This window comes from Saccopteryx leptura, chromosome 1, assembly GCF_036850995.1.
Source record: "Saccopteryx leptura isolate mSacLep1 chromosome 1, mSacLep1_pri_phased_curated, whole genome shotgun sequence".
NCBI classification, from domain to species: Eukaryota; Metazoa; Chordata; class Mammalia; order Chiroptera; family Emballonuridae; genus Saccopteryx; species Saccopteryx leptura.
The window spans coordinates 72,945,536-72,972,670 of NC_089503.1; the positions used below are offsets into that span (position 1 = coordinate 72,945,536).

Sequence of the window (27,135 nt, forward strand, 5' to 3'; positions counted from 1 at the left end):
TTGAGAATCACTAGTCTAGCCTTTCCTGACTTGTAGAGCCTGTCAAATTATATTCCTGGATAAACAAATTGCTCAGTAAATGCCATAACAACAAAATATTTCCCAGCCTCATTATTAAAGAAGTAAACTTTATAAATTACTCTTTTGATTTCTAGGATATAGATACATAAAGTGCCGTAAGAAACCCAAATTTAGTAGAGTAGATTAGATAACTTTGAAAACTACTATGATGTTTGTTCGAGTTATTAAGTTTCCCCTGCCCACCTCCCCAAAGAACAACAGGACTTTCGGAGATAGTCACAGGTAACTGTGAGAAATTGCCCTTCCTGACGGACTTGGCAGGACTTCTCTTGAAAAAGGAGGGTGGTTGAAGAGAGCATCCTGGAAGGACCAGGATGGCCAAGGACCAGGTGAGGAAATGTGAAATGTGTCTGAAGGTAGTGATACAGTTTTCCACAGAGACAGATAAGGGAAAAGTGATCTCATGAATTGCTTACAGAAGTTCAGTTTTTTACTTGGTATATGGTATGAAACACAATGAAGCTTCAATTCAGTACTGTTTTTTTGTAGTCATGTCTGGGATTGAGGTGCTTTTGGAAGTTTCTAAAGGTGGCAAATTAATACCAAGGTTAGGCCTTATGATTGTCCAGGAGACTGGAGAGACTGAAGTGAAAAATAGCTGTTGTGAGGAGGAGGTGGATAAGGAAAGCCAGCATAGATTCCTGACCAGAGGACATATTCAGGCAGTCATGTTCAGAGAGACACATGGAAGTAAGAAATTGGAAATTGGTTCCTTTAAAACCATCCATGCCCCTATCACTCTGGTAAAGTCTTTGCATAATAGCAGTTGGAAGAGCATTGCTCTCTATTCATTCAGGTGATTGTGGTTTCTCTTCTACAGCCCAAGGTCCTTCTACTTCTCTGTAGTATTTCCTTTCCACAGTGACCACAGTGAGACCTCAGCAGTCACAATTAGATGATTGGGATGTAAAATGATTTTACTGTAGTGTAAGGATGTCTCAGACCAAACTCTGCTTCCTGGCAGATCACTTAACTTCCTTGAGCCTTGGTTTCTTAATCTGTAAAATATAAGTCTCACAGGTTACTTTAGTTCCAATATATTATTTTTCAAGTACCATCTATATAGGCCAGCAAGATTCCAATATGTGTTAACTTGCCCAATTTCTATCATTGAGGTGAATGCTTTTCTTTTAGGATTATGATACTCTGTAACTATTAGTTAATTATTGTGGTGATTGTAGGGGAGGGAAGGCAAGGTAGAGAAAGGTATAGTGGGATAAATGGTGAAGGACAGAGACTTGATGGGGTAGAGAACACACAATGCAGTGTACAGATGATGTATTGTAGAATTATGCACCTGAAACTATATAATTTGTTTACCAGTGTTACCCAAGAAAATGTAATAAAAAATTTTAATTAATTAAAAGGAAAATAGTTTTACAAAAGTTTCCAAAATATTTTTGCTCCATGGAGATGCATATTTTATTAATTTACACTTGAGCTTTGATAATAAACAAGCATAAATTTATGAGAATATATAGTCTAATGTTATAGTTTAAAATAGCTACTGTTTTGTTCAATATGAAAGCCAATTGCTATATTACTATTATTATTTATGAGCACAAGGAGGCCACATTTTTTAATTAACAACTCAATTATAATATTCAGAATTTCATAAATTATAAGTGGGTTGACAATTATATTAATAGAATCCATGAGTATCAAGCTACAGCTCTAGGTTTTGGTGCATCTCGTGACAGGTGCTTTAATAAATATGACAAATATCAAGGAGCTCAGCTACTTTGATTCATAAGGCTTTATAGAAAATTATATATCTTATAAAACAATATGTCAGAGCCAGAAAAGTCAATTATTAAATGATGAAAGGTCCACTGTTAAAAAGAAAAATTTAAAATGTTAGGTTAAAATATTAGATTTAAAAATTTTAGCAATTGGACTTAAGATCCAGAAAGTGTGAGCATATTGGGAATTTTCAGAAAAGACCCATATGTTCTGCTTCACAATTACTAGTACATTCCTATGGGTATTTCTGGGTTGCTGCAATATCTTCCGTCTAGTAGAAACCACTGCTTCATAGTTTAAAAGAAACAACATGGTAATTCACATAAATGAATTTTAAAATAAGATTCCTTTCACTCAGAATAAAAATATGATCTCCATCAAATTACATAGAAATCTTACTGAAATGTCAGTCAGATAGAGAAGCCAGACTGACCGTTTACCTTGCCTGCCCGCTTCCGAGTGCTGGGCTGGTGTCACAGGAAGAGAGGTGTGAGTAGTGCCTGCTCTTCAGTGTGCAGATGGACACAAGGCCTTCTGCTTCCCTGGGACTTTGCTTCCTCAGACACAAAACTGAGAAGGTGGGCTTGATGGCTTGTAAAAGACCTTTCAAATAAACGGATCTAAGTCTGCTTGAGATCCTGCCCTGAGTAAAATATTCCGGGTGGCAAAAGAAATGAATGAAAATGGTGCGCGAAGTGTTTCTTACCTCTTAATGCCATCACTCAAAGCCTTTCTGCACTGTAGTTCAAGGAAATCTTTGGTACTTTCCTCTAATGTCTGATGCTGCTAAAGGGTGAGCAAATGAGGCATCTAATAATGAAATTTTGGATAAAAATGTAGAAAAATAATGCACTACCATCTCAACACAGCAGTCAGGACTTTCTGCCTATGAAGTTTAAGAACCATCAATTTGTGTTGGAGATGTACGTTTGAACTGTTCAACAACAGTCTGGAGAGAATGTGTTTCCTGAAATCCTCCCAAGCAGGCATCTTCCATGAAACTGGTTCTAATAGGAAGGATAGAAGAAAATTAAGTGCAGGGTAAGATTTTAGAGATCAGAAAAAGGAACCAAACAGACTGATGGTTTCTCGCATTCTCTCCTTTAAAAGAATATATAGATTACTTCTGAAACCTAACACAGTGGCTTTATTTTCAAAACAGATCACTTTATTTTCCTCATAAGTCAGCCATGCATTAGAAATCTTAAGCACAGGTCAGTCACATGATTTCTTGAGTAAGTCCAGGACTTCCATGGGCTGTCCTGAAGGGTACAGCCAGAGTAGTCCCAAGGAGTCAAAATTGCAGCTTTTTCCTTAGTCACAAGTTCCTTTGACATTTGGATTATTGAACACAAACTCACTCAATAATTTGTCTTCAACATAGTTCATAAAAAGTGTTTGCTGTGCTTTCTTTTCCACGAACACTCTGACTCCATCTTGAACAACTTCATCAGAATCTCATATAAGAAAGTTACAACCTCTGGTTCCGACAAACTTTCAGGCTTGTCTTTAGGAAGTTGTTTTATATTGTTTACTGCTGAAGGGTTAGGCTGGGGGCAGCTCAGGTGGGCTGCAGCTTCCTCTTGCTCACAGCCAAGGACAGTAGTAGCCCAGACTAAAGAGAGACATCCTCGTGGTCCAGAGCCCTCAGCCTCGCGTGGGAACTTGGCCACCTCAGCCTCTCTCCACAACCACAGCAAGAATATTGACACCATCGTATTATTTTAATGACATAGATACCAACGTGCATTTGCAAATAAATTTATGTTGATTCAAAGATTCTGTATAATTTAAAACATTTGGTTTAAACTTTTTCACCAGCATTATAGGAAGGGAAAAAATAAAAATACTTGCCAGCCTTGAGGTCTTTAAAAATAGATCAGTTCAGTATTGTGGTTATAATTTTGTTTAATGTAAATAATTTTTGTTCATAGCAATGCTAGATCTTAAAAACTTGGCAAGTTTTTTTTCTTGGATTTACATAAAATACCACTTTGATCTTAAATTTGGTTTTTGCCTATACGTAGTTAATTTGTCAAGTCTAAACACATGACATTTCAGGTTTGATTAGGTTCATTCTGAGAGGGAATTTCATCCTAATTAACATTTCTCTTAGACACAGTCTGAAGGTGACTCTTGGTTCCTTAGCAATTGATGGCAACTTGGAGTGTGACCTTCCTTAGTTTGGATTTTAAAGCAAAAGAGTTCTAGTCTCTTCAAATTTTAAGAAGAAACCTGATTCTATTGAAGTTGTTACTGTAAATTTAAATCCAAATGTTTCCAATTTCTATTTAGGACACACCAGAAAAAAGTGCACCGTATTCATCTGGGACTTACAATCGCACTTGATTACCCATAACTGCTGCCTGCTTCAGCAACTTTCCTTAGGTTCTTTAGAACAAATAGTGTTCCATTCTGTATAAAATAAATGTGCTGTAAAATATTTACCAGAATAAAAAATAATAATTTTAATGCACTGGGAGACTTCACTATTTAAAGGAATCCAATTGGAAATTATTTTGTAGATATATAATGTGTTCATGAAGGTAACAAAATAATCTTTCCCAAATTTCTTAATTTGCTGCTATTCTAACTTTAGATTTTTGTATGTGAATTTTCTTAAAATAGGAACATAGCATTAGTTATCTTGTTTTCTTATATTAAGTGCCATATGCAGTCTGAAACTGAACTCTCTCAGTCTATTTTATTCAAACAATAGTAGACTTAGGAATAACCTGTTGTGTATATGTAAGCACTGTAACTTATTTTAATCACTCACTACAGTTTTTGAGTAGTAAATAAAAATGATTGATTTAACCTGTTGGGAGTATACATGTGATTAGAACAATGAAGATTTTTGAAAAAGCAAAACAAAAATAATTAGTGAAATGAATTCCCTGTTAAACTTGTTGATATCCTTACGAAAAATAGATGTGAATCAAAAGCTATAGTTGTTGATCAAATTTTAATTACTAAATTATAACTGAGTATTAAGGTGAGCTTCAACATTTGAGAATGGATTAAGAAAATTAATCAGAATGTGGTTTAAAAGCAAAGTAAGAGAAATTTAACTGAAAAAGAAACTTAAATTGCATGAATTTTTCTTTAAATTGCAGACAACTGTGAGTATCAAATTTAAAATATCTAGATAGGCGTTCTCCTTTTTTTAACTCTCAGATTAAACTTTTAAGTTTTGTTTATTCCAAATGTATTTATGTTCTCAGTACCAATGATAACTAATTAGACAAATCAAAAATTTGAAGATCCAGCTATTGTCTGTAACTATAATTTATAATTAAATTTTTATGCCATTCTTTTCAAACCCACAATATACTTGAATTTTTAAAAATAATTCTTTTCACATATAAGAATATAACTTTCATTTTTGATACGGACTGACTTAGATAATTATGATAGAATCAATATATGAGAATAATTTAAGAATTATCAATGTGCACAACCATTTTAAATTCAACTTGTGTTTATTTTTTGCCAATCTTTTAGCATATTTAATTGTGATTTCACATACGTTACTTTTCACAAATCGTTTAAGGAGACAGATGATGTGTAAAATGCTGGACTGAGGAAATTTGAAGCTGAATTAAATCACAAATGCAGTGGGCAAGCCCCTAGAAAGCACTCCTGATAAAAGAAATTGTGTAGTAGAGCTTTTAGTCAAGATTATTTTCACTCATTTGACAAACATACAGATAGCTTTACAGACACCTTTTTTTATAGTCAGATACAGTATACAATTTATCTTTGCTTTTTTAAGGTGATTGGCGGCACTACATCATCTGTATGTTAGACGCTCAATAAGTGATTATTGAATGAAAAAAGAGAAATGATGTAATATTTATCCAATATTTGAGTTTCTTTCCAACCAATTCAGTGATTAAACAAGTGGGAAAAAACTCTGAAGTTGATTCTTACTGAATGTTTTTATCATTGTGATCACATAATTATCCATGTTCATTGAGATGATAGTTTCAGAAAATTCTAGTCTAAACCATTTATTTTAGTAATTTTATGACTTCTAGCATAACTTTCACCTCAGTATTAATTAGTAAAGTTGACTAGTTTGAGATATACATTCTCTGCTATTGTGTTGGTACAATAGAAGTGAATACCTTTTAAACTGTTTAGTCTTTTCCTAAACATTCAAGTATTGATGTTCTGAATTAAACAAACTACACAAATAACATATAAATGTACACTTGTAAATAAATTCAAAATGATATATAAATACAGAGAATAAGAAGTTATGTCTTCCTTTATGCCTCTTAACTATCCTATTTAATAGATAGCCTACTAAAAACTTATATCTTTTTGACCACTTTCTATAACTGTATGATTTTACTCATATGTGGAATACAAAACAAAAGAAAAGAAATGAACAAAACAAAACAAAAACAAACTCATAGATAGAGACAACAGAATGGTGGTTACTGGAGGGGAAGGAAGTATTTGTATGTGTGGAAGGGGTAAATTGGGGGAAGAGGGTCAGATATATGGTAATGGAAGGAAACTAGATTTCTCAGACACTGAGTTATAATGTTGTACACATGAAATTTATATAATGTTATTAACCTGTTACCTCAATTAAAAGAAAATATGCCAAAAAGGCATGTTTTGCTGTGGCAAATTCTGCTCCCCTACAGAATAGGAGTCACCTATTATTTAAAGTTTAATATTACAATATTTACTTGGGTGAAGTAAATGCAATTTAACTAAGATTAGCAACGTTTTGAATACCTATAAATGTGTTTATAAGGGAAAACCTTCAATAAAATGTTTGATATAAAAGCACATCAAAGAACTACAAATTTTTCCAAAAATGGTTTACTAGTGACATCTGCTGGTACAATGTTGTTATAAAGTTGAAAGTACCTCATGGAAGTAATTTCATGGAAATTAAACATCGGAAAATAATTCTTTTGTGAAAAAAAAAAAATTTTTTTTTAACTATCATTTACAACACTTCTAATTGAAAAACTTATTTTTTTCTTTGTAGGTTTTCCCCCACTGGCATTTTACCAAAAATATTATTCTAATAACAATATTAAACTTTTGACTTTTTTGTACATGGTCTTTTAATTCCAACCTGGACTTCTGTGATTAGTTGTATATCAGCTAAGTTGTTTTGATATAATGTAGCAAATTCTTTTTCCTCCTTGTCTTCCCTGGTTTTGTTATTATGTCATACATAGCAGAGAACCTTACAAATATAGAGAGATTCAGTAACTATGGATTGGGTCATACTACTTATTTGTCATTTGCATAGACTAAATTTAATAGAAAAGTCTATGTACACATCAGTTAAATACATTTTGTATACTCAAAAATAAATATGAGACAATATAAGAGAGTGATATTAGGAAGAGAAACTATTTTTTTTCTTATATAGAAGAGATTTTCTGCACTATAAATTTTGGAGGAATAAAATATACTCAGTTCTTTTGTATTTTCCTATCGACATTTAATGTCTAGATGATTGTAACCAGTCCCATGGATTTAAGTATTACTTACATATGAATCAGACTTAATATTTTAATCCAAACCTTTATAACCAGCTGCTTATTACTTCCTTAACATTTCCATTTAAAGCTAACAGGCATCTCAAACTTAACATGTCTAAAACAAAACTGATTTTCTCCTGAAACCTGTTTTTCCCATACTGTTTCTTACTTCAATCAATGGGCATTTTAACTTCAATCAATGGGCATTTTATCTTTCCATCTGCTCAAACTGAAAATATTTCAGTAATTTGCAAATTCTCTCTTTTGCTATCACCCCACATTGAAACCATCAAGAAATTTTGCCAATTCTGCTTTTGAAATACATTCATAATCTTATCACTCCTCTCCACCTCTGCCATTGGATCTAGTCAAGCCACAGTCATTTTGGGAATTAGCTCCTTGTTTCTAACTGTGCCCTCCGGTGGTCTATTACCCAACCAGCAGCCAAAGTGATTATCTTAAAATTCAAAACAGATCTTGTTGCTCCTCTGCTGAGAACCTTCCAAAGTTCTTAACCTGCTTAAAGGGCCCTATAAGAATTGTAGACCACTGTCTCCCTCCATCGCTATCACTGTGAGTTCATTTCCTTCCACTGTGCCCCCACCCCATTTTGCTCCAGCTACAGTAGTAGTCTGCTTGTTGTTCTCCTTACATACCATGCGGACTCCTCATATCGGGCTTTGTAGTTGCTCTTCCTTCGGACTGAAATGCTCTTCCCTCAATTCAGTAAGTCTTCTGATCAGATTACCAAATTTTATTTCAGAGAGGCCCTTCTTGACAACACTGTGTAAAAAGATAAGGCCTGACTCCATCACTGTTTCTCCCCTTATTCTTTCTTTTTGCCATAGCAATTATCATCACATGACATACTCGTTTTTTAAATTCTCTCTCTCCCCACCCTAGAATGTCAGCCTTTTGAAAGCAGGGATTCTTTTGTTCACTTAGAACCTAAACCAGTGGTTATACATAGGCGGCACTCAGTCAATATTTGTTGAATAAATCAGTGAGCCTCAATACATGAATGGAGATGTGATTTAATTTACATTATAATAACTGAATCTATGGAATTGTGAGGAACCTTTTAATGGGGTCTGCTTTTATAAACTTGATGTTTATATCATACTTTTTACATTTAACGTGGAGTATACAAAGTGTGTCATAGGTTAGGACTCGAACAATACTCTTGGTGTCAAAATACAAGACAGTATTACTATTTTAAAGATTCTTTTTATGGGAATAATTACTTTTTTGTTCCTTTGACATAGGCATCTGACCCTCAATTACATTAACAGACCTTATACACATGAATGGAAAGAAGAATAGCCCCTTTTGAATCTGGGCTAAGACTTTATCAATATGAAGTGCTTCCCACAGGGTTCTGCTGAAAGAACCAAACTTCCATCATAATGAAATTGCAAATTCATTTGTATATGCCCTTTTATATTTGAAAGCTACTTTTTGATGTTTGGTCTGCAATTAGATTTATTGTTGAAGGTCACAATATGCAATCCTGACTAGACCAAGTTGTCAGAATCCTTTGTCTATTCAGCACTGCACAAAGATAAATGGCTATTTTTTAACAATAACATACTAAAGCCAAAATTTGTTCCCAGTTGTATATAATCTTTTAATCAATCTGCTGCTTTCTGTTATCCAGTCAATAGACTACTACTTCCTCACTACCATACCTATCTAGGAATTACCTAATTATGGGTTTTAAATTACTGAGAAACACTTTCTTCAGATGGAAAAAGATAAATTTAAGATTTTTAATGCTATAGTTTTCCCATGCACATTTGCAGCCTAACATAGGAATTCTCTTGCCTTTACCCTCATTCTATAGGTAATTATGTAGTGTGTTAGCTAAATTTTGTGGTTACATTTCTCACTGTTAACATGACCACAAAGTAGATCATGTTGCTTATTAATTGAAATGAATGCTTAATGTTTTAAAACATCTCTACACATGGATTAAATTCTTTCTGAGTTTTTATATGTCCTCCAATAAAATTGTGAGGTAGTTTCTTATATTTTTGTGCATTTTCTTTGTGACTTGTTATATAAAAGGTATACAGAGAGAATTCCTCAGTTAGATTTGAGGTTGTACTTTTTATCCAAAAATAGTCAGGGTCATATTAACATATAGTAAAACATCATTATATTGGCCTATCTTTATAGTTTCTCCAAGGGGTTTTGATAATCTATACTATAGTCAAAGATTCTTTAGTAACTTGATTATATCTATAAAGTAGGCCATTAAGACCAGTATAGTATCCTCATTTAAAAATTCTGTTAAAACAGTTTTTGTAGATCTGACAGTCTTTTTTTTTCTTAATTTTTATGTAATTTGTCTTTCCTAATTAAAAAGAATACATTTTCTCAGAAGGAGGTATAAGAGGAAAACAATAACTTTTAAGTTAGAGGAACATATTTTTCCCGCTGAATTCTGACTACTGTACTGTTTCTTTCATGACATCTGGGAAGTTGCTGCATTTGATTGGGAGAGGGGCTCTACTCAGCTATGAAATAGAGAAACAACTATTCATAAAGTTGTGATATAATTAATACAGCACATATAAAGAGCCCCTCCCCACAAATTTATGCCTAGCAGTAAATAGGGAAGCACTCAGTAAACACAATTTAGAATCCTCTCTCTGTCCTCTCTCCTGTTCCCAGGCTATGTTATCTGATTGGGCTTACTCAGAAGTTAAAACTGTTGAACTAAACTTGAAGCTTTTTTGTGCCTGCCAACTCTACATTGCTCTGCATTCATTGAATTAATAAATAGGGAGAAGTCAGGACCTTGAATTGACCTATACATAATACCCAGCAGGTGTATATGTCCTTTTACTTCAAAACAAATTGCTCCCCCATGGATTGGATAGAATGGAGAATGGTCCACTCCCAGCCTACATTTCAAGGTCACACGGAACCCTTAGAAGATTTATTTAAATCTCTCTTTAACCCGCAGATCCGAGAATTGAGTCCAAAGTTACGTAAATATGACATAGGAAAACATTATTATTTTAATCATTTTGTGTAAGATAGCTTGCTTCATTGTTGTTTGACCATTTAGAAAATCGTTTTTCAGAAAAATTTTAATAGCTATTTAATATACTATTTATATCTTAAACGTATTATTTAATCATTATAAATTTTTATTGTTTTAGGTGCAAAGATGGTTTGAAAGGATTTACATTCTCTGCACTTAGGTAAGGAGCATATTTTATTTTCATTTATGTTAAGAGCATTTGCAAGTTAACTTTTTAAAAAAATTTTTGGGGGGGAGGAGAGACAGATGACAGAAAGAAAGGGAGGGAGTAAGAAGTATTATTATACATAATTATAACAGTCATTGACTCAGTTTTTAAGTTGAAAGTAATTTTAAAAGTCACAAAAGTGATTATGTGAATATTTCATTAAAATAGAAATGTATTAGATTTTTCCCCCCTAAATCAATCAGCATCTATTTTTGGGCCTATTATGTGCCTTATATCATGGGATATTAGAAAATAATTACCAGGTACTGGCCGGTGGTTCAGTGGACAGAGCATCAGCCTGGCTTATGGATGTCTTGGGTGTGATTTCTGGTCCGGGCACACAGAAGAAGCGACCATCTGCTTTTCCTCCTCTCTCCCCCTACTCTCCACTCTTCCCTTCCTGCAGCCAGTGGCTCCATTGGTTAGAGCATGGCCCCAGGTGCTGAGGTTAGCTCTGGAACGCATCAGCCTCAGGCTCTAAAAATAACTTGGTACTCAAGGATCAGCCCTAGATGGGGTTGCCAGATGGATCCCGGTTGGGGTGCATGTGGGAGTCTGCCTCATTGTCTCCCCTCCTCTCACCTAAAAAAAAAAAAAAAACTGGAAAAAAAAAGAAAAAATTACCAAAACTCTCTTCTTAAATGACTAGGACAAAGTGCTGCACATGAACAGTTATTGAAAAATTAAGTATTTAATTGTGTGGTGCCAGATTATAGGATTCTTTAGGGCAGTACTCATGCATTGTTAAATACTCCATAGCTCAACTCTTAACACAGTAATTGGTCCATGGTAGATACTGTGGAAATGTTGGTTAACATTAGCATTATATTTTATAGTTCACCAAGCACTTGCCTAGAACAACAGTTCTATGAAATGGGTATTTTTATGCTCATGTGATATGATGAAAATTCTGAGGCTTAGAATGTTTGACTAATTGAATTTAATATCACCCAATGACTGTGTATACTTGCTCCAAACCCAGTGCTCTTCCAGTTTATGTCATGAATATTGCCTATTTTCTTCTCCAAAGTACATATAGTAAATGCTTAGTAAAGATTAGTAGTGTGGTATTTATTGCAAATATAGGAGGAGAAAACTAGGGTAGGCTTGAATATTAGGAGAAGCTTTTATATGATTGTCTCCTAAGATTATTTTGAGAATCAAATGAGTTAATGTATAAAATGTATTTAGAACTATGCATGGTTCTTAGTGCTCAAAAATATGGATATTATTACTTAATTTTTTAATTTACCAATTACAGTTGACATTTATTAGTTTCAGACGTACATCATAGTTGCCTACACATTTGCATAACTTACGAAATGATCATCCGGATAAGTCTAGTAGCCATCTGACACTGTACATAGTTTTTTACAATGTTATTGACTATATTCCCTATGCTGTACTTTACTTCTCGGTGACTGTTTTTATTTATAAATGCCAATTTGTATATAATAATACCTTTACCTTTTCCTCTTATCTTCTAATTCCTCCCCCAGCCTCTAAATCTGGCAGCCATCAATTTCTCAATATTTATGAATTTGTTTATTTTGTTTGTTCATTTATTTTGATTTTTATATTTTATATGTAAGTGAAAACATACAGTATTTGTCTTTCTCTGTCTCACTTATTTCACTTAGCATAATATCCTATAGGTCCATCCATGTTATGAATGGCAAGATTTCCTCCCTTTTTTATGGTTGAATACTATTTCATTGTACATATACACTACATCTTTATCCATTTGTCTACTAATGAACACTTAAGTTGTTTCCATATCTTGGCTATTGTAAATAATGTTGCAGCAAACACAGAGGTGCATATATCTTTTCATTCTTTAAAAAAAAATTTTTTATTGATTGATTTCAGCGAGAGAGGAAGGAAGAGAGAGAAGCAGGAACATTAAGCTGTTTCTGTATGTGCCCTGACCAGGGATCTAACCTGCAACCTTTGCTTTTCAGGTTGATGCTCTAAACCAACTGAGTTATCCAGCCAAGACCTACGGGTGCATTTATCTTTTAAATTAGTGTTTTGGGTTTTTTCAGATATATACCCAGAAGTGGAATTACTGAGTCATATATATGGTAGTTGTACTTTGAATTTTTTTGAGGAATCTCTATACTGTTTTGTATAGTGGCTCCAACAATTTGCAATCCCATCAACAATGTACAAGGGTTTCTTTTCCCCACATCCTCTCTAACACTTGTGTGTTGATTTAATGATGAAAGCTATTCTGACAGGTGTGAGGTGATACCTCATTGTTTTAATTTGCATTTTTCTGATGATTAGTAATGTTGACCATCTTTTTATGCATCTATTGGCCATCTATAGGTCTTCTTTGAAGAAATGTCTATTCAGGTTCTCTGCTCATTTTTAAATCAAATATTTTTTAAGGTATGTGAATACCTTAAGTATTTTGGATATTAACCCCTTGTTGGATGTATTGTTGGTCTTCTCCAATCTAGTAGGTTGTCTTTTCGTTTTGTTGATGGTTTCCTTTCCTGTACAAAAACTCTTTAGTTTGATGTAGTCCCATTTATTTTTTCTTTTGTTTCCCTTGCCTGAGGAGACATTTACCCTCACCCCCCAAATACTACTAAGAGTGGTGTCAAAGAGTTAACTGCCTATGTGTTATTCTAGTTTTATGGTATTGGGTTTTCAGTGTAAGTCTTTAATCCATTTTGAGTTTATTCTTGTATATAGTGTAAGAAAGTGATTCAATTTTTTTTTAATGTTTCTGTCCAATTTTCCCAACACCATTTATTGAAGATACTGTCTTTACCCAACATTGTATATTCTTGACTCCTTTGCCATAGATTAATTTATCATATAGAAATGGGTTTATTTTGGGGTTCTGTAGTCTATTCCATTGGTCTATGTGTCTGTGTTTATGACAGTGATGCTGTTTTGGTTACTATAGCCTTGTAGTATAGTTGGATACCGGGTAGTATACCTCTAAGTTTTTTCTTTCTCAAGATTGGTTTGGATATTGGGGTCTTTTGTGGTTCTATATAAATTTTAGGATACTTTGTTTTACTTCTGTAAAAAATGTCATTGGTGTTTTTATAGGGATTTCATTGAATTTGTAGATTGCTTTGGGTAGTTATGGACATTTTAACAATGTTATTTTTTCCTATCCATGAGCATGGTATATGCTTCTATTTATTTGTATCTTACTCAATTTCTTTAGTATCTTCCAATTTTCTGAGTATAGGTATTTTACTTTTTTAGTTAATTTATTCCTAGGTGTTTTTAAAATTAATTTTAAATGGGATTGTTTTCTTAATTTCTACTTCTTAAATGTTTGTTGTTAGTGTATAGAAACATGACAGATTTCTGTATATTAATTTTGTATCTTAATATTTGCTACTTTACAGAATTCATTTATTAATTTAAGTTTTTAGTGGATCCTTTAGGATTTACTGTATATAGTATCATGTTAGCTGCAAATAATGACAGTTTTACTTATTTATTTTTAAATTGGATGCCCTTTATTCATTCATTTTTTTTTTTTTTGTCTGATTACTGTGGCTAGGACTTCCAATACTGTGTTGAATAAAAGTGATGAAAGTGAATATCCTTGTCATGTTTCTTAGGAAAAATGCTTTGGCTTTGCCTTGTTGAGTATGATGTTAGCTGTTGATTTGTCATATAAGTCCTTATTATGCTGAGGTATGTTCAATCTGTTCTCACTTTGTTGAGAGTTTTTATCATAAATAGGTGCTAGATTTTATTAAATGCTTTTTCTACATCTATTGATATGATCACATGATTTTTATTTTCCATTCTGTTTATGTGGCATATCACATTAATTGATTTGCAACTATTGAACCAGCCTTACATTCCTGTAATAAATTCCACTTGATCATCATTTGTAAGCTTTTTAATGTATTGTTGAATTTGGTGTGTTAATGTTTTGTTAAGAATTTTTGCATCTGTGTTCATCAGGGATATTGACCTATAATTTTCTCTTTTTTTGTTCCCTCCCTCCCTTCCTTCCCTCTCGCTCTCCCTCCTTCCCTCCCCCTTTTCTCCTTCCTTCCTTCCTTCCTTCCTTCCTTCCTTCCTTCCTTCCTTCCTTCCTTCCTTCCTTCCTTCCTTCCTTCCTTCCTTCCTTCCTTCCTTCCTTCCTTCCTTCCTTCCTTCCTTCCTTCCTTCCTTCCTTCCTTCCTTCCTTCCTTCCTTCCTTCCTTCCTTCCTTCCTTCCTTCCTTCCTTCCTTCCTTCCTTCCTTCCTTCCTTCCTTCCTTCCTTCCTTCCTTCCTTCCTTCCTTCCTTCCTTCCTTCCTTCCTTCCTTCCTTCCTTCCTTTCCTTCCTTCCTTCCTTCCTTCCTTCCTTCCTTCCTTCCTTCCTTCCTTCCTTCCTTCCTTCCTTCCTTCCTTCCTTCCTTCCTTCCTTCCTTCCTTCCTTCCTTCCTTCCTTCCTTCCTTCCTTCCTTCCTTCCTTCCTTCCTTCCTTCCTTCCTTCCTTCCTTCCTTCCTTCCTTCCTTCCTTCCTTCCTTCCTTCCTTCCTTCCTTCCTTCCTTCCCCTTTTTCCTGAAGCTGGGAATGGGGAGGCTCAGACAGACTCCCGCATGGGCCCGACCGGGATCCACCCGGCACGCCCACCAGGGGGCATTGCTCTGTTGCAACCAGAGCCACTCTAGCGCCTGAGGCAGAGGCCACAGAGCCATCCCTAGTGCCCGGGCCATCTTTTGCTCCAATGGAGCCTCGGCTGCGGGAGGGGAAGAGAGAGACAGAGAGGAAGGAAAGGGGGAGGGGTGGAGAAGCAGATGGGTGCCTCTCCTGTGTGCCCTGGCCAGGAATCGAACCTGGGACTTCCACACGCCAGGCCGATGCTCTACCACTGGCATATAAGTCTTCCTAGTATTTCCTAATAACTTTTTTCTGTTTTTGTGGTGGTATTATTTCTTTCATTTCTGATTTCATTTATTTAGGCTCTTTTTTCTTTGATGAGTCTGGCAAAAGGTTTATCAATTGTATCTATCTTTCTAAAGAACTAGCTTTTGGTTTTACTGATCTTTTGTATTTTTTTAAAAACTTTATTGTTTATTTCTGCTCTGATTTGTTGTTTCTTTCCTTTTACTCACTTTGGGCTTTATTGTTTTTTTTTTATTTTCCAATTCTTTCAGAATAAGGTAGATGTTTATTTGAAACTTTTCTTGTTTCTTGAGGTAGGCCTATATTGCTGTGAATTTCCCTCTTAGTATTGATTTGGGTTGTGCGTTTGTTTTTTTTCCATTTGCCTCAAGATGTTTTGATTTCTTTCTGACTCTCATTGTTATCCCATTCACTGTTTAGTGGCATGTTATTTAGTTTAGCCTCCATGTATTTGTACGTTTTTCAGTTTCTTTCTGAAAGTGATTTCTAGTTTCATACCATTATGATTAGAGAAGATGCTTGATATGATTTCAGTCTTCTTAAATTTGTTGACACTTATTTTGTGGTCTAACACGTGGTCAGTCATGGAAAATGTTCCATGTGTACTTGAAAAGAATGTATATTCTGCTTCATTTGGACGATATACTCTAAAAATATCAATTAACTCTATCTGGTCTAATTTGTTATTGAAGGACACAGTTTCTGGTTGATCTGTCTGTTGATGTCAGTGGGGTTTATAAGTCCCTTACTGTGACTGTATTACTGTGGATCTCTCTCTTTATGTATGTCAATATTTGCTCTATGCACACAGGTGGGCAGAAGTAGGTTTACAGTGGTGAGTACACAAAACATGGGATTTTATATGTATATTATTTAATTGTTAATTATTGCATTAGTAATACAATATAACTATAAACTTACTTTTGCCCACCTCTATAAATTTGCCTGCTTCTACTTTGGGCCTGTTAATTTTTACAAGTTATATTCCGTTGTTACATTTATCTCTTTATTATGAAATGCCCTTCTTTGTCTCTGGTTAGAACCCATGTTTTAAAGTCAGTTTTGTCTGATAAAAGTATTACTACCTACCCCACCTTTTTTGTTTTGTTTTGTTACCATTTGCCAGCAATATATTTTTCCACTCCTTCACTTTCAGTCTGTGTGTGTCTTTTGATCTGAAGCAGATCTCTTGTAGGCAGCATTTTTATGGGTCTTGTTTTTTTTTATTCATTTAGCCATACTGCATCTTTGAAGCATCTAGTCCATTTACATTTAAAGTAATTACTGATAAGTATTGTTTTATGATTGTTTTTGTATTTCTTCTCTGTTCCTTTTTTATTCTTTTGCTTTCTTGTATGGTGTTGACTTTCTCTAGTGTTGTATTTGGATTCTTTTCTCTTTATTTCTTGTAGATATTTTGTTTGTAATACCATCTGCTTCATATATACCAAGCTACATTTATATCTGTCTACTTTAAGTTGATGACATTTAAGTTCCAACACATTTTAAAATCACTGCAATTTTTATTCACCCCCTCCACGTTTATGTTTTTGTCATTATTTTCTACTTATTGTATGTGCTTGTATGTAGACTCAATTTATTTTGTAATTACACATCATCTTTTATTTTTGTTTCTTAACCTTTGTACTAGCTTTATAGTTTGTTGATCTACTGCTTTTACTTTTTGCCTTTGTGACAATTTTTTTCCTATATTTTCTTACTCATATTTTTTATTTTTTTCTATTTAAATAAGGTCCTTTAACATTTCATATACCACTGGTATACTGTTGATGAAATACACTAGCTTTTTCTTGTCTGGGAAGCTCTTCATCTCTTCTTTGATTTTAAATGATAACCTTGCTGAATACAGGAATCTTGGTTATAGCTCTTTGCTTTTCATCACTTTGTATATTTTGGGCCGAAATCTTCTGGCCTGCAGAGTTTCTATTGAGAAATCAGTTCATAGTCTTATGGAAGATATCCTGTAAATAGCTAACTGCTTTTCTTTTGCACCTTTTTAGATTCTTTGTCTTTCACCTTTGTCATTTTAATTATGATGTGTCTTGGTGTGAGTCTCTGGATTTGTCACATTTATGATTCTATGTGATTTCTGGACTTGTATATTCGTTTCTACAACCAGGTTAGGGACGCTTTTAGTAATTATTTCTTCAAAGAGGGTTTCAGTTCCCTTGCTCTCTTTTCCTTCTGGGTCCTCTATGATGTGAATGTTAATATGTGTGATGTTACCCCAGGGGTCCCTTAAGCTATCCTCAATTTAAAATTTTTTTTTTCTGTTCTAATAGGGTGTTTTCTGCTACCTTGTCTTCCAGATTGCTGATTGTGTACTTCACATAATCTGCTCTTGATTCTCTCTAATATATTCTTTATTTCAGTGTAGTCTTCATTTCTGACTCTTTTTTAAGTTTCTTATCTCTTTGTTCATGTTGTCACCTATATATTTTCTAAGTTCCTTAAGCATCATTATAACCAATATTTTGAACTCTGAATCTGGTGGATTTGTTGTTTCCATTTTATTTAATTTTTTTTCTGGAGTTTTGTCTTTTCTTTCATTTGGGACATGTTTCTTTGTCTTAACATTTTGACTGACTCCCTGTGTTTGTTTATATGTTTTATGTAGATCTGTTATGTCTGTCAGTCTAGGAGGAGTAGCCTTATATAGTAGGTGTTCTGTGAGGCTCAGTGGTGCAGTTTCTCTGTTGTCTTCAGCTAAGTGCTTCAGGTGTGTCTCTTGTGTGTTGTGTGTGCCTTTCTGTTGTAGTTGAGCCTTGATTATTATTGGGATATCAATGTATGGGGTTGTCCCTCAGGCTGAATGACTCTGAGGACTAGTTGTGACCATAGCAGACCACCCCACAAAGCAGCAGTTGCTTTAGTGGGGCTTTGGTGGGGCTATAGTAGGGCTATGATGCCAGCCAGATCTGCCCTTCAGTGGTTGTTTGTGAAGTTGGTAGGGTGCTGATACGGCATAATTTGAAGCTGGCCACCAGGTTTGTTGATTCTGGAAGCTCTTGGGAGGGGCACTGGTGCAGGCCAAGGTCAGCTACTGTTTGTACCTGGCTTGGAGCTGAAGAGTGGGAGCTACAAAGTGATCTGTGGTTGGTTGCTGCTTTTGCTCAGTTTGGAGGTGCTTGGGAGAGGAGGCTATTCTGTGAACCGACACTGACTGCCACGCTGGGCGTGGGGCCCTTTTATGGGCACCAGAATGTGAGCTGAAGCCAGCCATTTTTGTGCCAGGTTTTTGGCCACTTAGTTTAAGTTATGTTTAGGCCCACACTGGCCACAATTTATTCCAGGCTTGAGGCCACCTGATGGAACTTGCAATGTATGTTGAGACCAGTTGCCCCTTGTGCCAGGCTTGGGGCTACTTAGCAAGAGGTACAGGGCACACCAAGGCCAGATGCTGCTTGTTTGAGGATTGGCGACCTCTAGAGATCTTAGGAAAGTCCACAAGGAGCCAAGGTAGGCTACATGTGTGGAAAAGCCTCTGGAAGCAGCTTGGGTCCAGTATGTGATTTGAGTAGGGTGAGGTCTCAGGGAATCACCAGGTGGTTGGGACACTGGTGTTCACCAAGTTAGTGGGGAGTTTAGACTTGGAGCATGCCTGCTCTTGCTGGTTGGTTGGGGGAAGCATGCCTGCTCTTGCTGGTTGGTTAGGGGAAGCATGCCTGCTCTTGCTGGTTGGTTGGGGGAAGGGGCTCAGCAAGGAAATGGTTCCTGTCAGTACTTCAGTCTCCAGAGACAGCTGCCCGGACGCCTGTCCCCTGCCCCACCAGCCCTTTCCCTGAAGCCAACCAGTTCATTTCCTCCCTCTATGTCCCTGGTATTCTTCCAGCTGCTGCTCCTGCACTGGAGCCTGGAGTGACTAAGTCTGTGAGTGAGTGAGTCCATGCATACCCCTCAAGAGGAATGCCTTGGCCTCCAGCAGCCCTTCTTCTCACTTGGATGCACTTCCTGCTGATTTTCACACCCAGATGTTACAAGGACTCCTGTCCTGAGCACAGTTGCCCTCTACTGACCTACTTGTTGTGGGGCCAAGACCCCTCACTCCTCAGAGAACACTCTGCAGCCGAGGTATCCCTCACAAATCCTTTCTTAGGTCCTCTTTTTAAAATTGATTTTTAGAGAGTGGAATAGAGAGAGAGAGAGAGGTCAATTCGTTGTTCCACTTATTCATGCCATCATAGTTGATTCATGTATGTGTCCTAACTGGGCATCAAATCGCAATTTTGTTCTAACTAACTGAGCTATGGGGCCAGAGCTCCCTCCCGATTTGCCGCACCATGAGAGTAGGACCTGCTGGTCCGCAGTTCCACCCCTTCCACCAATCTAATCTCAGTATTTAGGTCTTCGTTATCTTCCACTGCAAGTTTCAACATTTCTTCTTCCTCTTTAATCCTCCATGTTCACCCAAATCCCAGTCCCCATCATTTCATCTTTGTTCCTTCCGATTTTCTCTTTTTCAATGTCCCAAATACTGTGGCCAGATTGATCTTTCTAGAACACTATTACTACTCTACTTAAAAACACTTAATGGCTCCCTATTGCCCATCTTATCTAATCTAAGTCTATCCTGTGTGCTTTTTTTAGTCTTCTGTAATCTGTCTGAACTCTGCCTATCATAAAAAAATATCTTTTTATTCTCTAATATAAACTTTTCATACCAATAAGGTTGATTTTCCCATTCTTTTCTCACATTTCTTGTTTACAATTTACATGCTTTTGCTAATGTTTACTTCCACATTTCTTACAGTTATCTGAAACTATTCTTCAAGTAAAGTTGAAGACTTAGCACCTATAAGAATAATAACAACATACTTCCTGTCATTATGACATAGGCAAACCCTGTGTTCACCTCCTTCCATCAAGATTACCACTAATTCATAGAACAACAGTCAGTGAGAACCACTTGAAGACTAGCTGAACACAAGTACTGTAACTAAGGATATAAAGATGAAGCCGTGACAAGCTGGTAGGAGGGGTAGAGATGAGATTTTTTGTCTTTCCCTCCACTCCTCAATACCAATCCAGTATGGAAAACCTAAGTGTTTAGGAAAGGTACTAATAACAGAAAATCAGAATTCATGCAGAGAATCTGATTTGGAGGGAACAAATTGAGTACACTATGTGAATTAAGATTATCTTTGGTTGTTGAAATTCTATGGTAACAAGTCATAATACACAGCAATAATTTGTCCATGTTATTTTTTTTTTTATTAAAAGATCATTAAACTTTTTAGAAAATAGCTCTATCTTTGGCTCTAAATGATTTGTGTTAAACTGAAATTTGATAACAGCCAGAAGTTGGTTTTTCTAAAGGAAAACTTTGCTTTTGTTCCTGTCTCTCCTTAGGCTCCCAGTATCCTTGCAAAAAATCAAAATGCGTCCGATATTTTTGTGCCTCTTCAAGTCCTCTTATAATAAAGAGCTGTAGTGCTGTATTTTTACTTAAACTGTTATCTGTATTATATAGGAAATTATTCGGGAAAAAGTAGTTATTAATTCTAGATAAATGACAGAACCATGGGAGAAGAGCCAGTGGGAGTCTGAAGGTATACTAAGTCTTCATCATAGTTTAAAACAGTGAGTGTGCAGAGCTTGGTCACTAAGAACCCAGGCTTTAGAATCAGACAGTTCTAGGTTCAAATAAATACTGATATTATTGACTGTAGACATGATGCTTTTTTATGCTGTCCCGTGGAAATTATGGTACCTATTTCATAGTGTTGGTATGAGGATTTAATGATTTAATATTTGTAAAAGGCTTAATACTGTGCCTGTCATGAGTAAATGCTCAGAAAGTGCTAGTTATTACTATGTTTATTCTTTTATTTATTTATTTATTTTTAAATTTTTTTACAGAGACAGAGAGTGAGTCAGAGAGAGGGATAGACAGGGACAGACAGACAGGAACGGAGAGAGATGAGAAGCATCAATCATTAGTTTTTCATTGCGCGTTGCAACACCTTAGTTGTTCACTGATTGCTTTCTCATATGTGCCTTGACCACAGGCCTTCAGCAGACCGAGTAGGCTCTTGCTGGAGCCAGCGACCTTGGGTTCAAGCTGGTGGGCTTTTGCTCAAACCAGATGAGCCTGGGCTCAAGCTGGCAACCTTGGGGTCTCGAACCTGGGTCCTCTGCATCCCAGTCCGACGCTCTATCCACTGCGCCACCGCCTGGTCAGGCATTACTATGTTTATTCTTACAGCGTGTAAATATTTACAAGTATTTACTGTATGCCCAGTGGTATATTATGCACTGGGATATAGTAGCAAAGAAGATACATATAGTCTCAAAGATCTCACAGTTTGATGGGGTGTAAACCACTAAAAAGGTGCTTCATTGGGCTATGAACACAAACGAAAGATTCTTAATTTCAATTTGGGGCACAGGCAGCATCTCCAAGGAAATGACTTCTAATCTAAGATGCAGTCCTGGCCAAAATACCAACAGTTATATGAAATGTGTGAGAGAGATCATTGTATCTCTTCTAGCGTACTTTTGTCCTGTTTGTAAAAACAATAGTACAGATCTTAAACTTACCATGCACACCCACAATCAAGAACAAAATTCTTTTGGACTAACAATTACCAAGAATGCACAGCTGCCTTGTGGTGACAAACAATCTCATTGCACACCCCTTACAATTTGATAAGCTAATTTTTTTGCCAAGTTTATCTGAATGAGATGGATTGCATTTGTTGATAGTAACATCTTTTTGCTTATATCTTTTACAGATGTTTAAATTTTCTTAATCTATTTGTCATAGGTCTCATATTCCAGAATTATAGTGTAGTATTATTGAGCCCCTATTTTATCTGTATTTTATGATATTTTCTGAAAATTCATCAGGTAGAGTTCTCTTAGGAATGCTTAGTTATTCTTTAGAAGAGCAATGACTCTTTTTGTGTGTGTGTGTATTTTTCTGAAGCTGGAAATGGGGAGAGACCGACAGACTCCCGCATGCGCCCGACCGGGAACCACCCGGCACGCCCACCAGGGGGCGATGCTCTGCCCCTCCGGGGCGTCACTCTGCTGTGACCAGAGCCACTCTAGCGCCGGGGGCAGAGGCCAAGGAGCCATCCCCAGCACCCGGGCCATCTTTGCTCCAATGGAGCCTCGCTGCAGGAGGGGAAGAGAGAGACAGAGAGGAAGGAGAGGGGGAGGGGTGGAGAAGCAGATGGCCGTTTCTCCTGTGTGCCCTGGCCGGGAATCGAACCCGGGACTTCTGCACGCCAGGCTGACGCCCTACCACTGAGCCAACCGGACAGGGCCTAGAAGAGCAATGACTCTTATAAGTAAAGGTACAAATAGCAGAAATGGAAATTTCAATGAAGGATACTGATTGAGTAATATCTAATGGTGGTAACATTTTTTTGTACTGTCCTAGGAAAAATATTGTCTAGTTTTAATGAGACAGAAATGATGTTTTCTCTTGGGCATTAGGTTTTTCCAAAAAGTAATAAGTAGATTAGAATAACACTAAATTTAAGATTTTTCTCATGAAATAATGTAAGCATACATGTTTAACCATTTTCTGATTCTCATTCTTTAGTCTCTTATTTCCTAACCTTACATGATGACATGGTGGCTGTTTAAAATGACATTAGATATAAATTCAAAGTGAAAAATGAGAAACATATTCAGTTGTAATAATCAGGTTTTAGAGAAAAAATGAGTTTTTGTCATTAATTAGTAAACCCAAATTGATAGTTCATCTGCTTATTAGTTTGGAAAATATTAAAGGTGTGTAATACTTTTTAAATTGGTGGCTTAAGTTAAAAGGGTGCTTTTTAAAAGTGTTAGGCTGTATTTTACTTGGTTAATTTAATTTTAAAATACCTGCATTGTCCAACAAATGACTACTTAACATTTTTTGAGTATTTAGATTTTAAAAGCCTATTTTAAAAACAGTAATTAGTTTTTCTATGAATTGTGGAAAATATTTTTTGAAATGATAATGTACTTTCCAAAGTTTATCGATATAGAAACAAAATCAATATTTTTTCTCATTGATTTTTTTAAGGTGAAAAATGCCTCATATTGTGCTTTTGTCTTTAGGTTCATTGTAGGGAAGGAAGAAATTCCCACACATTCGTTCGCACCAGAGACAGCATATGCAAAAGTAGAACAAAAGACAGAGAAACAGGAGGAAAAATCAAGAGGAATGAATTTAACTGCTCTAGTCAGGAAGCTTGTGGATTCAGTGTGAGTTCTTTATCTTGATATTTTAGCACACTTTGTCATTGTTTTATATGATATTTATACCATGCCAAGGTATTTCTGTATTTTTTGTTTTTACCAGAAATGTGCAGAATTTTATAAAAGGCAAATGATGGCAACTAAATGTTATTATTTTTGGCAAGACTATAGACCATCATACTCTTTTAAAATAGGTTTACATGGAATTGAAATACTTTTGTATTTCAAACTAGGCAGAATTGCAGGAAGCTAAAATGGGAACTTCAGGAAAAAAATATGTGCTAATCGAATGTGCTAAGTGTGGAAAGGAGAAAGAAAAGTTCTGAGAGATTCAATATGATGCAGAAATCATAAGGAGCAAACTTTAATAAAGGATATTTTGCAAAAGTTTTAGAGCTTTGGAAATAATTATTTGTTTGTATATTATACAAAGAAGTCTATACTTCATATAAATAATCATTTATATTTCAGGTATAGATATTTAAGAAAATAAATTTAATTCTTCAAAATTAGATCTGTCAATAAAAATCATTTTGGATGGAGATGTATGACATGAGTGGGCAATACAGAAAGTTAGGGCATCAGTTATGGGAATCTGAGGCCCTTTCAAAAATCAGAAAACCTGTGTTTGACTCTCATTTTTCCCCTGCTGGCTTTGTAACTTTGATTTAACCACTACGTTCCAATGTCCTTATTGGTTAACCAAGGTTAGTCATCTCTATTAAGGAGTGATGCATGCATTAAATGATATAATATGACTTGCCTCACATTCATGAGCACAGAGTAGGTCTCAAAACTTTTACTAACTTTAAAGACTCTCTCTTCATTTTGGCATACACCACCTACAGAAGCTAAGAGAAAAAAGGAATAGTAGATGGTAGTGATCGTATAAGCAAGTTCAAAATAGTTATGGGTTATCTCAGTGGAGAGAAGGGGGAAGGATCCTTCTCAGTGGACATCGTGTCAACAAAAGCCATGGGGGATCGTAGACTGTATTCTATGAGTGAATGATGCCATGGGTATCAGAACTGATCAGGTCACATCATGGCAGAACTTGTCAAAGAGCCTCAGTGAGTTCATTGGCGTGAAAGCAGATGCTGGATATACAGAAGCAACGCAGATAATACAGGAGATGAGCAGTCTAGGACTTAAGAAGTCATTTTAATAAAAGCGTAAGGGAAAATTAAATGACAGTTTGACAAACTGTGGCTCATGAGCCACATGCGGCTCTTTGGCCCCTTGAGTGTGGCTCTTCCACAAAATACCACATGTGGGTGCTACCTCGATAAGGAATGTACCTACCTATATAGTTTAAGTTTAAAAAATTTGGCTCTCAAAAGAAATTTCAATCGTTGAACTGTTGATATTTGGCACTGTTGACTAATGAGTTTGTCGACCACTGGATCAGAATTTAACTTCACTAGAAAAGAGAGATTGATAATTTCTGTGTAGTTCTGGTAGCAATGGCTGAGAAATGGTTTGGAGAGGACACTTAGATGTATGAAGAGTGATGGTTTACATAAGGCAGTTGTTCTCTGATTCACGTCTTTTCAGGCCCCCAGCTTTAATCACTCAACAACTTCCCATGAACAGATATGTTATATCATTCTAACGATAAAAGTGCTATGGTTGATATGAACTATTGCTGTCACCCTTGAGTAGAAAAGGCTGCTGTGTACTCCATCTGCAGAGCAGAATTAGGTTTTGGGAAAGGTCTTGCTAATTAGTTTGCTAATGGAATTAGAGCGTTATGGAGCCAGAATATTGCTCTGTGAATAATTGTTTTAAGTAGGAAAGAGTTCTAATGTGTTTCTAACCATGAAGCTAATTAATTAACTGCAATCTGAAAGAATTACGAAGACTGCTCTTCAAAGAGAAAAGGGGACAACTTACACCATGTTAGGTATTTTACTTAACCTTTTATGCCTAGCGTGAATAAAAATGGTCTGGAGTCAGCATACCAAATATTTAATTAGAATAAGTATGTCTTGAACAGTAGTCTTCCCAACAGAAATGTTTATTAAACACTAGAGAACTAAAGTGCTTTACAGTTAAATCACAAAAAAATTACTTTTGAATTCCTTCATGATCTATATCTATATTTATTTTAAAAACTATTTTTCAATTCTAATACTGTATCATGTTTCTTTTCCAGATGTTTTCTCTCAAATATAATTAAGTATAAATTCCTGTAACCTGAACACATTCTCATTATGATTTTTGCTCAAGTGCTGACCTCATGGATGATATATGAAAATTATTTTCTACAATAAGTAATTTAAAGCTTCTAAAAGTTCTGGCAGAGTAAAGAGATACATGTATACATATTTTTAATATTTCGTCACAGATAGTTAGTTACCAGTATGGTTTTTCTGTTCCACATGCAAGTGTTTTGACTACAGTCACATATTTAAACAATGTGTCAAATGGTGAGTAGCAAGGAAGAAAAAGATCTCTTATTATTGCTTCTGTATGTCCTAAGAAACCAAAAGATGCACACATTTAGAAACAAGTAGGTTATGTTTTCTGCATTTTTAGAGGTTTAAGCAGATCTGTGTATACACACACACACACACACATTTTAATTATAACTAGCTTTTGCTTTAATTTCAGATGTAAGCATGGACCAAGGCATAGATGTTGCAAACACTATGAAGATAATTGCATCTCTTATTGCATTAAAGTAAGTATATAAAAATATCTTCTTCATTAATCATGGGGATATATATAGAAATCACTTATTTATTAAAATATAATTTCAAAGTAAATGGAAAAGTTGACAATAATTGCTATCATTCTTTGCATTTAACCTGAAGAATAAGAAATTTATGAGAACTAGGTAACAATTTAGCTTAAGATTCACTTATCAGATCTTTTGTTAAATAATTTAAAAATTTGCTTATTTAAAAGTTAGTGTAAAACTTACAAAGCAGAAGAGAAGGTAAAGCAACAACAACAAAAAAGACAGCAAAAAAAAGTCATTTAGTACTTTGTACAAACTTAGTGTCCTCATTGGAATCCAAACTAGAACAAGGCCCCTGAACTATGTTGTGTGCTAGTGGATCGGCAGTCACACACACACTGCACAGTCTGGTACAGTGGCCTTTGGTTTTGGGCTTGCAAAGCTGTTACAAATTTTTTCAGGAATGGAGTGACTGGAGCATGTCCGCAGTTGCTCTACATTAAGAGAGCTTACTTCCTAATATATTAGTGTACTAGTGTGTCTCTCCCTACTCACCCCACCCGGTGCCGGCCGTCTCCCAGCCTCCCATCACCACCAGATCTGGGAAGGAAGTTACTTTCATTGCAGTTAGTCTGGCACAGATGGTACCACCTGCTACATGTTCTTCAGTTTCAGATGGTGCTTTAACAATTCTGATGCTTTGAAAAGTTTATGTTCTTTCTTACAATTCCTGATCCCACTCAGTTGA

At 35.6% G+C, this 27,135-nt stretch overlaps 1 protein-coding gene across 3 annotated transcripts in view; it reads left to right on the forward strand.

The window, feature by feature from the left end:
• The window catches only part of TMEM135 (transmembrane protein 135), a 379,338-nt gene that overhangs the window by 336,378 nt on the left and 15,825 nt on the right, over positions 1–27,135 (forward strand). For all 3 annotated transcript variants that reach the window (XM_066370393.1, XM_066370383.1, XM_066370402.1), the window contains 3 exons: positions 10,514–10,555; positions 23,564–23,710; positions 26,318–26,387. In XM_066370393.1, the coding sequence (XP_066226490.1) occupies positions 10,514–10,555; positions 23,564–23,710; positions 26,318–26,387 (259 nt within the window). The remainder of the gene's footprint in view (positions 1–10,513; positions 10,556–23,563; positions 23,711–26,317; positions 26,388–27,135) is intronic.